This window comes from Herpailurus yagouaroundi, unplaced genomic scaffold (genome assembly GCF_014898765.1).
Source record: "Herpailurus yagouaroundi ecotype Mexico unplaced genomic scaffold, PumYag 77, whole genome shotgun sequence".
NCBI classification, from domain to species: domain Eukaryota; kingdom Metazoa; phylum Chordata; class Mammalia; order Carnivora; family Felidae; genus Herpailurus; species Herpailurus yagouaroundi.
This window is the reverse complement of record NW_024412388.1, coordinates 34,104,724-34,116,681: the sequence shown is the minus strand read 5'-3', so window position 1 is coordinate 34,116,681 and position 11,958 is coordinate 34,104,724. Positions and strand designations below refer to the sequence as shown.

Here is an 11,958-nt window from a genome sequence, read left to right as displayed (position 1 = left end):
GTTCAGTCTAGTAGGTTAGTGTGTGGAGCTAGGAGGAGAGAGTGCAGGAAGGCGGATGGACAGCTAAGTATATATAGAGAGTGCACCTGTCTTGGGACATCTCCAGTGTCTGCCTCTCCTATCCCATCAGTTTCCAAACCTTCTTACGTCAGGCTGTTTTCTCTCACCTGGGCTGCCTCAGTAGCCTCATCACCCTGGCTGCCAGAGTGAAATGACTCAGCTAGAGGCAAACCCAAACCCCATGCAGGGACAGCATCTGCCTGGTTCATTGATGTGTCCCCAGTATTTACGACAGTCTCACACACGGTAGGTGTGAGATAAATATCAATAAATATCTGATAATACAAGCCTCATTGCAGCCTCCTCAGAAAGCTTCGCTGTTTCTCCTCTACTTCCAGAATAGAACCAAAGTGCCCTGGTTGGCCTTCAGGCCCTACGGCATTTCAGCCACAGCTGGCTTCACTTCCTTTCGCCGCCCCCCCCCCCCCCCCTTTCACTACCCTCAAGGCCAGTTTAGCTAGTGATTCACTGTTCCCACCTCGGGGCATTTGTATTCTCCCATAGCCAAATCCTCCTAGCAGTCCCTAATGCTAGGGTTCATCCAAGTTTATGGGCTCCCAGGGAAGGCTTCCTTACACAGCTGCTCCCTCTGGCTGAGACCTCCCTGCCACCCCAGGTCAGCCCATAGAACACACACTGCCTCGGTCCAACCCTCCCATCACCCTCTGGAGTGAAAGCTCAGGGGGAGAGATCTGCTTAGTCCTGGAACTTTCCTCAGGGTCCTAAGCTGGGTGGGCCTGCCACAAACAGAGGATGTGTTGGTCACGTGGGTGGACAGTCACCAGAGGGCCCAGAATAAGACTGAGGGTCGGGAAGAAGCAAGGTGCACCTCTGGCGGGCCAGGGCCGGCCCAGGGCGACCTGATGGAGGCGAGCGGCAAGATGCCGAGGGAAGGGGTGGGGAGTCCGGGCTGGGCGTGCTTCCTGCCCCGGAATCTGGCGGCCCGCCCCTGCGCCCGCCCCTCGGGCCGAGCCCAGTCGGGGCCAATCAGCAGGCGCCCCCCGCCCGGCCCGCCCTGTCCCCCTCTGGTGACAGAAAGTCGGCCCAGCAGATGAGGAAGTGGCAGGCAGGCTGGCCCTGGGGACTTCTCTCTGGCCCTGCTCCTTCCAAGCCCTCCACTCCTGCCCGCCTGGCCCCCCACTGGTGAGTCTGGACCTTCCACGGGCGGGCTGCCCACGTGCCCGGGCACCCTGCCTAGCTGGCCCTGCCCTGCCCTGCCCTGCCCAGCCTGTGGGCGAGGCTGTTCCCGGACCGTGGGTGGGAGGTCCCAGCTCTCTGGGGCCGGCCCTGGCCGGCAGGCTCCCTCCGATCCCGGCTCCCATTTGCTCAAACCTAGGCCTTCTTCCACCACCTCTGGGTCTCGTCCCTCTGTGCCTCTTACCCTCCCTCTCCTTCGCTCCCTGCTCCTCTCTTCTCCCTTCCCCTCCCCCTTCCTTTGCCTGTCTCCTTTTCCCTTCCATCCATCTTAAAGGAAGGAAGCACCCAACCGAGTTCCCCTACCGGAGACACACCCAGTGCTTCTCAAGCTTGGGGAGAGGTCCTCTCCGGAGCCTAGAGCCACTCCTGACCTTCAGGGCGCATGAGTGTTTGTGGGAGGTGAACTTGAGTGGTGGCTGAGAGAGAGCGGGAGAGATAACCAGCTGGCAAACTCACATGGGTCAGGGAGGAACTGTGTGTCTGAGTGCAGGCCTATGCCAGGTAGGCCCTACCACAGGAGAGGCAGCAGACCAACAAAATCTGGTTGTGAATGAATGAATGACGAAGGTCATCCATGAAAAGAGACCTGTATGCATGACCCAAGGCAGGTGTGTGTCTGCGTGCGGTGTGGGTGGTTTTATGTTCATTCACCTCAAAGTGGAGTGTCCGAGTTTATGTCTGTGACCACATTTATCTGTGACTCACGTACGTGTGAGTAAACCCGTAAACCTGCGTGTGGGCTGTTTGCACATGGTGATGCAGGACCAACGAAGAGTGTTCTGGGTGTGTTGCCAGCGTGAATGGAGTGAGGAGCAGGTCTGAGTATCAGGAACTGCATGTCAAAGTCCGTGGAGGCTTGTTTGGGTGGTGTGTCAGAGGAGGGTGGTTGTCACCAGCAGGAGGTGTGAGGGCTCCGCGTGTACCTATGTGCGCTGAGGGAGGGCAGGCGGTGGTCAGTCTGTCGATGGTGGTGGTGGGGAGAGCCATGCTAGAGGCGCTCTGTGCATACAGGAGGACTTGGGGCCTGACGGTGGTGGGGGCAGCTGGGGGTCGTCACGGAGGCTGGGGGAGCATCTGTGAGATGTGTGCCCCGTGAGTGTGGGAGGGGCACAGGTGCAGCCTCAGTGGATGTGTCAGAAGGTGTATTTTTCACGTTGTTGTCTGGACGGAGGGAACCTGGCAGACTGGAGGGCAGGCAGCTCGCAGAGCATCTGCTGCCCTGGCCGTTTTAGGGCAAGGCTCGTCCCTCAGGGACCGCCCCAGCATCCCAGGCTCTCCTGGGGACCGGCCGGAGCTTTTGTGTCCCAGGGCGCCCTCCCCCGACATTCCTGCAGGCTCTGAGGGGGAGAGGGCCTAGCTCATTAGGACCCTCCCTAAAGGAGGGGAAGATTCCTGAGACCTCCCCCACTCACCCACCTCCTCACATGCCACTGGCTTCCCTGCCCCTCCCAGGGAGAGAAGGGTGATTGCACCCATTCTGAAGCAGGACAAACTGAGACTTTCTGGCTAGTTTAGGAGAAGATGCTGGGTGTGGGTTTTCAGCAGTTCTCTTGGGGCCAAGGTGAGCCCTGGGCTAAAGTCCCGTGAGGTTTCTGACTCAAAACTAAGCTAGAGCTTTAGGTCATCTGGCTGTCCAGGGTGGGTGGGTGGGTGGGTGGTGAGCCCCATGCTTTACTTGGCTTTCTCAATCCTGGTGGGTCCTGCTCCTCTGGGCCCTGACCTGTGGCCTGGCCCCACCCTCCACCTCATGCGCAGTGCAGCGGGGGCGGGCGGAGGGCGGGCCTCTGCCAGATCTAGTCAGACAGGTGGAGCCGGGGCTGGAGTCTCAAAGGCTCCTGAGTCTCAAAGGCTCCGGAGTGGAAGGGCTGGAAGGGGTGCCGGAGAGGAGGAGAGCCAGGAGTTGCGAGAGACGCTGGAGGTGAGAGCCCGGGAGGGCAGAGGAGAGGAGGAAGGGGCAGGAGGGAACCGGCGTCCCGAGAGACCAGCATCCCGAAGGTGGACCGGAGCGGTTGAAGGGGAGGATCCCTGGGGAGAAGACAGAACCAGAACTGGAGAGGTGGGAGACTGGTGGGGAAGGGAGAAGCGGTCATTCCGGAGAGGAGAGGTAAGACTCTCCGGAAAGAGACCGGACTTGGAGAGTTCCCCTGCACAGAAAGAGGGGAGGAGAGGACTGGGGGTGAGAATCTCTGGAGAAGCAGAGAGTGAGGGGAGGCGAGTGAGGTGTGGAGCGGAGGGCGGGATCTGTCCTTCCCAGCAGGCAGGCGGGATGTGCGGGGAAGCGGTGCCCTGGCCAGACGGCTTCCTACCCCCAATCCCCAGCAATTCCTTCCTGTCAGTCTTCTGTCCTTTATGCAGGGAAGTGTCGGGAGTTGTCTCATCTGGTCTGCTTCCTGTCTGTGGGTCGAGGGTGGGATGGGGGCACGGTCAGCCCTGACACCCACCCTCCATACCTCCCCAGAATCCTTAGCCAGGATGGAGGCGGTTGTGAACTTGTACCAGGAGATGATGAAGTATGCAGGTAAGATGCCGTCTACCCTTCTTTTCTCCTGTCCTGGGATCCCTGGATCTAGGGCTGTCTCCTAATGGAGAGTCCCTGTGAACCCGTTGACCCTTTGTGACCTGGCCCCATGTCTGTACACCTGGTGGGCACCCTTTGGGACCCCGTGACCCTTTCTGACTCCTTGACCCTTATTCTACAGATCCTCGGGTCCAGGGCTACCCTCTGATGGGGTCCCCCCTGCTAATGACCTCCATCCTCCTGACCTACGTGTACTTCGTTCTCTCACTTGGGCCTCGCATCATGGCCAATCGGAAGCCCTTCCAGCTCCGGGGCTTCATGATTGTCTACAACTTCTCCCTGGTGGCGCTCTCCCTCTACATTGTCTATGAGGTGGGCCCCTGGCATGGCTAGGTTTTAATTCCTGCTGGCAGGATAAGGGGCAGGCCTTGTGGCCAGAGCATGGCATCTCCTTTCCAGAGAGGCTGAAATCCATTTCTTCAGCTAGATAGCAAGAGGGATTGGGCAGGGTGGAACTCTGGTGGTCTAATCCACACCCCTTCCTAGTTCTTGATGTCTGGCTGGCTGAGTACCTACACCTGGCGCTGCGATCCTGTGGACTATTCCAACAGCCCGGAGGCACTAAGGGTAAGTAGGGACAGGCGTAGTGTGGGGTGGGTAGGTTATAAGCAACTTGGGGATAGGAGTTTGGGTGTGACTTGGGCTCCTGGCCCAATTTAGGGAAGTTTTTGGAGTAGCATGGGTGTCCTAAGGCTGCCTGACTTCTTGCAGATGGTTCGAGTGGCCTGGCTCTTCCTCTTCTCCAAGTTCATCGAACTGATGGACACGGTAAGTGGTTATAGGAGAGGTGAGAACCTGTAGGGAGAAAGGAGAGGCCCTGGCTCAGAAACCCCTTTCCTTTCCCCACTCTTCTCAGGTGATCTTTATCCTCCGGAAAAAAGACGGACAGGTGACCTTTCTACATGTCTTCCACCACTCAGTGCTTCCTTGGAGCTGGTGGTGGGGGGTAAAAATTGCCCCAGGTGAGTGGTGAAGGCCACCGGGGGAAGAGGGGCAGGCATTGAGGACCAGCAGCTCAATTCTTCTGACCTTGTTGTCCCCTCACAGGAGGAATGGGCTCTTTCCACGCCATGATCAACTCCTCTGTGCATGTCGTCATGTACCTGTACTATGGGTTGTCTGCCATTGGCCCTGTGGCTCAGCCTTACCTGTGGTGGAAAAAGCACATGACAGCCATCCAGCTGGTGAGGGGCCTGGCCCATAACTGTCCCAACCTTCTGGTCTGGATCCTACCTTTATCCAACCTGCCTTACCTTTGACCCCATCCCTCCACACTCCACATTCAGTCTTTCTCTGCCACCTCTCACTGTTCCCTCTGACCCTTGCCTTCCTCCATTCTAGATCCAGTTCGTCCTGGTCTCCCTGCACATCTCCCAATACTACTTCATGCCTAGCTGTAACTACCAGTATCCAGTCATCATCCACCTCATCTGGATGTACGGTACCATCTTCTTTGTGCTGTTCTCCAACTTCTGGTATCACTCCTACACCAAAGGCAAACGGCTCCCCCGTGTACTTCAGCAAAATGGAGCTCCAGGTACTGCCAAAGTCAAGGCCAACTGAGAAACATGGCCTACCTAGGCGCCCACCTAAGTGCCTCAGGACTGTGCCTTGGGCAGCATCTGACATTTTTCTTCCCACCTATACCTGTGACCAGGGCTTATGTGGTCAGGACTGAGCAGGGGACAGGTCCTCCCCTCCCCACAGCTGGTACACAGGGACCACAGCTTCCGTTCCTCACCCACTTCTCCTGGCCAGCTCCAAGGATGTGGCCTCATTGCCCTCTGCCACTCTGGAGCTGGGGGCTTGAAAGGGCTGGATACTTATTTCCCCCTCCCTGCCTTAAACTTGGGAGAGGAGCACTCAGGACTGGCCCTCAACCAGGGTCTTGTGGCCTTTTTCCTCACACTGAAGAGGTCAGCAATAATCTGTCACTGTGGACCCAGGATCCCTCCTCTACCCACGCTGGAGCAGAAGCTTCTTGGCCAAAGGTCAGGGTGGGTGGGGGGCCTGGGAATACAGCCTGTGGAGGCTGCTCCCTCGCTTATGTCTCCATTAAAAGTGACAGAGAAAACCACCGAGGCTGTGTGTGTACATGTGTGAATGAAAGAGGTGCTAGCCTTATTATCTGCAAACAGGAGGGATGGTTCTGGCTCTCTGATGACAGACAGCAGAGAGGAGGCTCTGGGAAGGCTGGGACAGAGGTCATGCAAGGAGAAGAGAGAGAGACATGACTTTATTAGAAAAATAAAAAACAAAAACAAAAAACTGAGGTGATGAGTTGGTCCTCAACGGATGCCTTGGTGAATGAGGCTGCTTTTGGCTGCACTGGCTTTCTCCCGTTCCCGCCGCCGTGCAGGGTCCAACTCAAAGCAGCGCCACAGCCTCAGGGTCTCATCTGCTGCTGCCGATGCCACCGTGGCCCCGTCTGGGCTCATGGTCAGACTTAGGACCCGGGCAGTGTGACCTGGGGCATGAGGATGAAAAAAGTGAGAGTAGAGCATAGGAATGTAGACATACCTACAGCCTCCAATATTGAGGGCCACCTACCTTTTTTTTTTTTTTTTTAACACCTCTGAGGTATTTAATTCACATACCATAAAACTCATCCTTTTAAAGTATGCAATTCATTGGCTTTTAGTATTTCCAAAGTTGTGCAACCATCACAACAGTAATTCCAGAACATTTTCATCACTCCTCACCACCTTCTCCCCATAGCCCCTAGCAACCATCAGTCTGTTTTTATTTCTTTGCATTTGCCTCTTTTGGACATTTCAACAGTCATATGATATGTGGCCTTTTGTGTCTGGCTTCTGTTATTTGGAACCTACCTTTAAGCTCAGCCACCTTGGCCATGGTTGGGTATTTCCAAATAACCAACTGGTTCTGGGCGAAGCCGTGGCCCGAGATGAGCTCCTTGTAGTGGGGAGACCAGAGGATGGAGCACACCTGTGAGAGAGAATGGCATGTGGGCTCAACAGAGCCGATGCTACTCAAATCAGAACTAACTCCATTTGAGCATTTAGGCACCCTGCCAGGTGCCACAGACTCAGACTTGAATAAACCACAGTTCTTACAAAAGTTTTTTCAGAGTTAAAAAAATTGTTATCCATTTTACAGATAAAGAATCCAGCAGAAGGAACTTCAGCAAGTTGCCTAAGATCACATGCGAGTCTAAAAGGTGACAGAGCCAGAATTTGAACTCTGGCTCCAGAGTCAAAGTCTAGAATGAAGGCTGCATCGGGGAGAGGAGGGTAGAAGGGGAGGAACCTGGAGTGGGTGGGAGACCCACCAGCAAGGGCTTCAAATTTCATTCCAATGGATGTGGATTAAGTTGCTGTAGGTGATAGGGAGCTACTGCAGGGTTTTAGCAGTCACAGACCACCCAGACCCAGTGCAGAGGACAGACTGCAGGAGATAAGAAAAGAATGCTGTGAGACCAGTGCAGGGGGCCTCCAGTGAGAAGAAAAGCGAGGCTTAGGGGAGAGACACACGTGAATGATATTCTGAGGCAAAGATGATGTGTCTTGGGGGCTAAGTGAAGATAATGAAAGATTCTAGGAAGTTCTCCAGATTTCTGAGTAAGTTCTATCCCTCTCAAACAATTAAGAGGAGGAGGAACACATTTCAGGGAAATAAGAAATGACAAATTTAATTTAGGGCATATTAGGCCGGTGCCACCTATAGGACATGAGGTTGGAGTTAAGCCACAGACAGAAGTGTGGCCTGGAGATCATGAATGAGAGTGGAGCCAGAATTTTGGAAACCATCGGGCACAGAGTTGAGGAAGGCACTGGAAGGAACACGGTTGCCCACGGAAGACCACACAGAGTGAGAACACCTTCTGGGAGGGAGGGGCTGGAACAGGTAAAAGACTACCTGGGATTGGGCATCCACAGCACTCAGACAGGCCCCAGAGCAGACGTTCCAGATGCGAATGTGCCGGTCACTGGTACCCCCTCCAGTTGCCAGGACGTTGGACTGCCAGGGACACCAGGCTACAGCCTAGGTAGGATAAAGGTGGGGTCAGCAGGTACTAGAGCTAGACACTGGTCACAGGGTAATCCCGTCTAACCCTGCTGTCCCATCTCCCCTTAACAGTCCCCAGGTTCTGGGCCAGGGTAAGCAGAGGACCCAACCTAGCCCCATTCTCACCTTGACAGCCCCTTGATGCTGGGTGAATGTCTGCAGGGGAACCCAGCCACCCTCTCCGGGAGCACTAGGCCACACATTGACCACGTTATCGTTGCCACCACTGGCCAAATGTCGTCCATCTGGGGCCCAGCGCAGCCCACACACCTCCTGGCTGTGGCCAGTCAGTGTGGCCACATGGTGTTCTGCTACCCGAACATCGTGGTGGTGGATATGGCCAGAGCGTGAGCCACTGCAGGAGGGAAGAAGGGAATCAGGTTCTGTGGCAGGGCCAAACACTGCCAGCAGGACTGAGCTGCTTCCATTCAGAGGTGTACATCTGGGGAGAGCTGGCAAAAATTGCACATTGATTTTGCAACAGACTAGCTAAAACCACTAACCTGGACAGGATATAGCTGTTCCAGCATAGGGAGCCCACTCGAGCCGAATGACTGGTCATGTTTCGAAGCCGCTTCTGCTGCTGCACATCCCATAGCTAGAGAGAGAAGGCTGCTAGGATCAGAGATTGCAACTTGCCATTAACATCCTCCTGCTGCACAAGCCCCCTGTCTGGGCACAACAGAACTGCAGCACAGGGATAAGTCTCACCTGCACCTCGGCACTGCTGGTGCCCACAGCTAGGTAGTTGCCCTCTTTTATCCAGGCCACAGAAGATATATAGTCCCCAGGCTGCTCCATTTGCAGCAGCTGCAAGATGTCACCAGAGCTAGCACTCCACAAGTACACACTGTTGTCCAACGCCACAGCCAGTACATTCCCAGAGCTCCAGTCCACAAGGTTCAGGTCTGCCAGAGCAGGGAAAGGGAGGAGAATGAGCTTCCTTGTTTGTCTGGTCCCCAGGCCCTCTTCCTCTGTCCAATGGGCAAAGGGAAGGCTGCACTTACAGTAGTCATTCCGGATTTCAGGGGCGTCCAAGATACGGTCTGGTAGGGAAGGAATGTAACGGCAGGTCTTCCGGCTGGAGCCAGGCGTGGCCTTCTGGCTATAAAGCACTTTCAGTCTGTTCTGGTAACCTGTGGCAACCGAATACGTCTTGACAGTGGGAAAACGGACTCCAGTGGGAAAACTGACTCCTCCCCTGCTCCTGGCGAGGAAGGCCAGAGACGCACCTCCCCTCCCTTCAGTCTTAGGTGGGAAGAGCAGACAGGCATCTCCCCCCAACCCTGGGAACGGGCCAACACCTCCCTCCAAGAAGGAAGAACTTCAAGGTCTTACCCTCTGGGGCATTTTGTGGTTTTCCACTGAGCCGAAGGATCTTGGCTTCCTCCACATCAAAGCCGTTCAGATTCAAAGCCCAGGCTTTCTGATGTTCCTGGCACAAAGGGTGGTGGTGAGGCAGGATGGCATGATTCAAAGCACACAGAGTACACAAAGTACACTCTTGCCTTAAGCCCCTCTGGGCCACATACCTTCTTGGTGGGCGTCTGGCTATTTTCAGGCTGGTTCTCCTTGCTTAGGAGGAAACTGGCCACTTCCATCTGGGAAGCGCTGCGATGGGGGATATAGCGGTCACCACCAGGTTTGCTGGGAGTGGTCTGTGCCTTGGAGCTAGATTTGCCTGGGCCGGGGAGAGGGAAGCCAGAGTCTGAGCAGGCTCCTGAGGGAGGAGGCCTGAAGGCCGCTCTCAGCCGTTCCCTCTTCTTCCCCGTGTCCCGCCGCACCCCACTGACCGGGTGTTCGGCTTGGGGTCCTGCCTGCGCTGTGGGATCGGTTGGCGGCCCGCATGGGTGAGGGGGCCGGTCCCGCAGCTTCCTTAGCTTTGCGCTGCCAGCGCGCAGGGGGTGCATTGGGGATGGGTGCATCCAGCTGCAGCAACGAGTGCAGGTCACTCTCGAACACGAACTGCGCCATGGGAGCGTCTGCAGGAGGAGGGGTCCTTGGAGTGGATGCCCGCGGAGCCCTGAGGAAGAGGCGACCGTGCTCTGCCTGGGACCGCCGGCCACACACTCAGAACCAAGCCGGCCCCAGCCCGTCCGGGTCTCGGAGCACGGGCTGCATACCCACCCCAGCTCGACCCACACGGCCCTTACCTCCACCTCCGACTAGATTCCGATCCCAGACCGGTCTCTGCAGTGCCGGCCTCCGCTTCTTAAACTCTCCGCTCTGAGCACTCATTGGCTCCTTCAAAACCCAACCGTCGCAACCGTCGCCTTCACCCACTGGCCTTTCACGGCATAGGAGGCGGGTCTTCCGGTGCAAGTCACAGGTCTCACGAGAATCCAGTCGTGGAGCGTGATTTGAAGAGTGAGAGAGTTGAGGCCCGTCTCCAGAGAACTGGTGTCGGAAAGAGAGAGGGGCGGGGAGGGGCGCGCCTGGGGGCGGGGCCTGAGCTGCCACTGCATTCCGGAGTCCCTTCCATTCATTCTTCAGCTTGCCCTCTTCGGCCCTTCATAGTTAAAGCGTCCATGTGGATCGTATTTATGATGCAGAAGTGCAGAAGTGACCTAAAGCACTTGAGCCCTTCAGAGAAGGGAAAAGAGGCAGGTGGGTAGGAGTGGGGAACGAGTTGAGAAGCTTAGGAGCAGAAAGAAGGTAAGACCTAGTTAGTTTGGTGCCTGTAGGAACACTGCCAGGAAGGACGTAACCTGTATGGGGTTTTTGTTTGTTTGTTTGTTTTTGTTTTTTGAGAGGGGGCGGAGGGGCAGAGGGAGAGGGAGAGAGAGAATCCTAAACAGGGTTTCTCTGAGGGAACCGGATGTGGGGCTCTATCCTTAGACCCTGGGATCTTGACCTGAGCCAGACTCTCAACCGACGGAGCCACCCAGGCGCCCCACGTGTGTTAGTTTTAAAAAACTGTGTTGTTGTTTTACAAACAGGGAAAATGAAGCTGAAAAAGGGATGAATTCCTTAAGGTTAAGAAAAAAGATCAGGATTCAGACTTGCCTGTCTGGAGATAGGATTGAACTGCCTTCTGAAAGACATTGTGGCTTTACCCCCATGGGGCTTTAGAGGTGTCAGGAATTTTGAAGATCCACTAGGCTAACTTGTGCGTGGTGCATCTTCCCCATTCTGGCAACATACCCCTATTTTACAGACGGAAAACCAAGGCCCAGGGAAGGGATTTGCCTGTGACCACACAGTTTGTGGGAAGCCAGGTTTGACTCCCATTCAGTCAAATCCGCTAATAATGACTTGAATGAATTGTGTGAATGTGCTTAGAGGTGAAGTGGCAATAATAAAGATAATAATGGGTACCATTTATTGGCCATCTACTAACGACTGTGTTTAAACAGTTTACACACATTATTGAGCTTAATCCTTAATCCCATAGGGCAGATACTCTATCTCCTTTTGATAGAGAAAGAAACGGTCAGAAAAAGGTTAGAAATGTGCCCAAAGGCATATAGCCAAAAATAAATAGTGGAGCCAAACTATCTGGCTAGCTCCTGCACTCCTAACCAAATGGTATACTGTCCCAGAGAGAGGCTAGAAAAATCATGTTTTCAATCATTACCTTAGGTCAACTCTGATGATGATAGAGAAAAATCTAGGGCTCTTAGCCCAAACTTACTATCGTTATTATCTTTGACTTTGAAGCATTCCTGTTTGTTGTTGTTGTTGTTGTTGTTTATTTCCAATTACCTAGACGACTTGGGGTTGGCAACTGGGAGCCCCTGAAACCCAGAGGAAAGGTTATCTAGAGTCAGGCTGGTCAGGGCCTCAAATGTTAAGCTAAGGAGTTTGAACTCTATCTGCTGGGCATTGTGGAATCAGTGAGTTTCTGTATAGGGAAGTGCCAAACAAAACATATCTGAATGCAGGACAGGGCCAGCAAGCTTCTGGAGTAAGGGAAACTGTAGAGAAAAAGGAAAGGGTAAGTAAGGGGACAACCTTGGGGAATTCATACATTTTAAAATAAAAGAATGAAAGAAGCCAGTGGAGATTATACTGACATGGACCTTCAAGGGGGAGGAATTTCATATATGCAAAATGGTCAAGAAGAATGATGACAGAAAAGGCCAGATTTGGCC

At 54.6% G+C, this 11,958-nt stretch overlaps 2 protein-coding genes across 5 annotated transcripts; one reads left to right on the top strand and one right to left on the bottom strand.

Moving 5' to 3' along the window:
* Positions 1–1,073: 1,073 nt before the first annotated feature.
* ELOVL1 (ELOVL fatty acid elongase 1) lies at positions 1,074–5,914 on the top strand. Of its 3 annotated transcripts, none has more exons than XM_040469914.1 (8): positions 1,074–1,203; positions 3,716–3,775; positions 3,957–4,147; positions 4,322–4,402; positions 4,547–4,603; positions 4,692–4,797; positions 4,883–5,019; positions 5,177–5,914. In XM_040469914.1, the coding sequence occupies exons 2-8, from the start codon at positions 3,730–3,732 to the stop codon at positions 5,396–5,398; spliced, it is 840 nt and encodes a 279-aa protein (XP_040325848.1). In that variant the 5' UTR covers positions 1,074–1,203; positions 3,716–3,729; the 3' UTR covers positions 5,399–5,914. The 3 variants fall into 3 exon arrangements, with proteins under 3 accessions (XP_040325848.1, XP_040325849.1, XP_040325850.1); XM_040469915.1 differs by lacking the exon at positions 1,074–1,203 and adding an exon at positions 3,055–3,175; XM_040469916.1 differs by lacking the exons at positions 1,074–1,203; positions 3,957–4,147 and having other exon boundaries at positions 3,757–3,775.
* A 137-nt stretch (positions 5,915–6,051) lies between these two features.
* CDC20 (cell division cycle 20) lies at positions 6,052–10,119 on the bottom strand. 2 transcript variants are annotated; one of them, XM_040469905.1, is made up of 11 exons: positions 10,018–10,119; positions 9,658–9,887; positions 9,397–9,545; positions 9,203–9,299; positions 8,872–9,000; positions 8,576–8,772; positions 8,368–8,462; positions 7,991–8,219; positions 7,715–7,840; positions 6,667–6,784; positions 6,052–6,302 (listed from the first exon to the last, which is right to left on the bottom strand). In XM_040469905.1, exons 2-11 carry the CDS (start codon positions 9,836–9,838, stop codon positions 6,124–6,126), a joined length of 1,500 nt encoding a protein of 499 aa, XP_040325839.1. In that variant the 5' UTR covers positions 9,839–9,887; positions 10,018–10,119; the 3' UTR covers positions 6,052–6,123. The 2 variants fall into 2 exon arrangements, with proteins under 2 accessions (XP_040325839.1, XP_040325838.1); XM_040469904.1 differs by having other exon boundaries at positions 9,658–9,846; positions 10,018–10,117.
* Positions 10,120–11,958: the final 1,839 nt, after the last annotated feature.

Excerpts from the sequence above, each read along its gene's own strand:
- ELOVL1 (XM_040469914.1), top strand. The coding sequence starts at position 3,730 with ATGGAGGCGGTTGTGAACTTGTACCAGGAGATGATGAAGTATGCAG. Across the intron at positions 4,148-4,321 it reads CCCTCTACATTGTCTATGAG|TTCTTGATGTCTGGCTGGCT; the intron begins GTGGGCCCCTGG and ends ACCCCTTCCTAG. Across the intron at positions 4,798-4,882 it reads GGGGGTAAAAATTGCCCCAG|GAGGAATGGGCTCTTTCCAC; the intron begins GTGAGTGGTGAA and ends GTCCCCTCACAG.
- CDC20 (XM_040469904.1), bottom strand. The coding sequence starts at position 10,102 with ATGAGTGCTCAGAGCGGAGAGTTTAAGAAGCGGAGGCCGGCACTGCAG. Across the intron at positions 9,300-9,396 it reads GCCAGACGCCCACCAAGAAG|GAACATCAGAAAGCCTGGGC; the intron begins GTATGTGGCCCA and ends CCTTTGTGCCAG. Across the intron at positions 6,303-6,666 it reads CAAGGTGGCTGAGCTTAAAG|GTCACACTGCCCGGGTCCTA; the intron begins GTAGGTTCCAAA and ends CTCATGCCCCAG.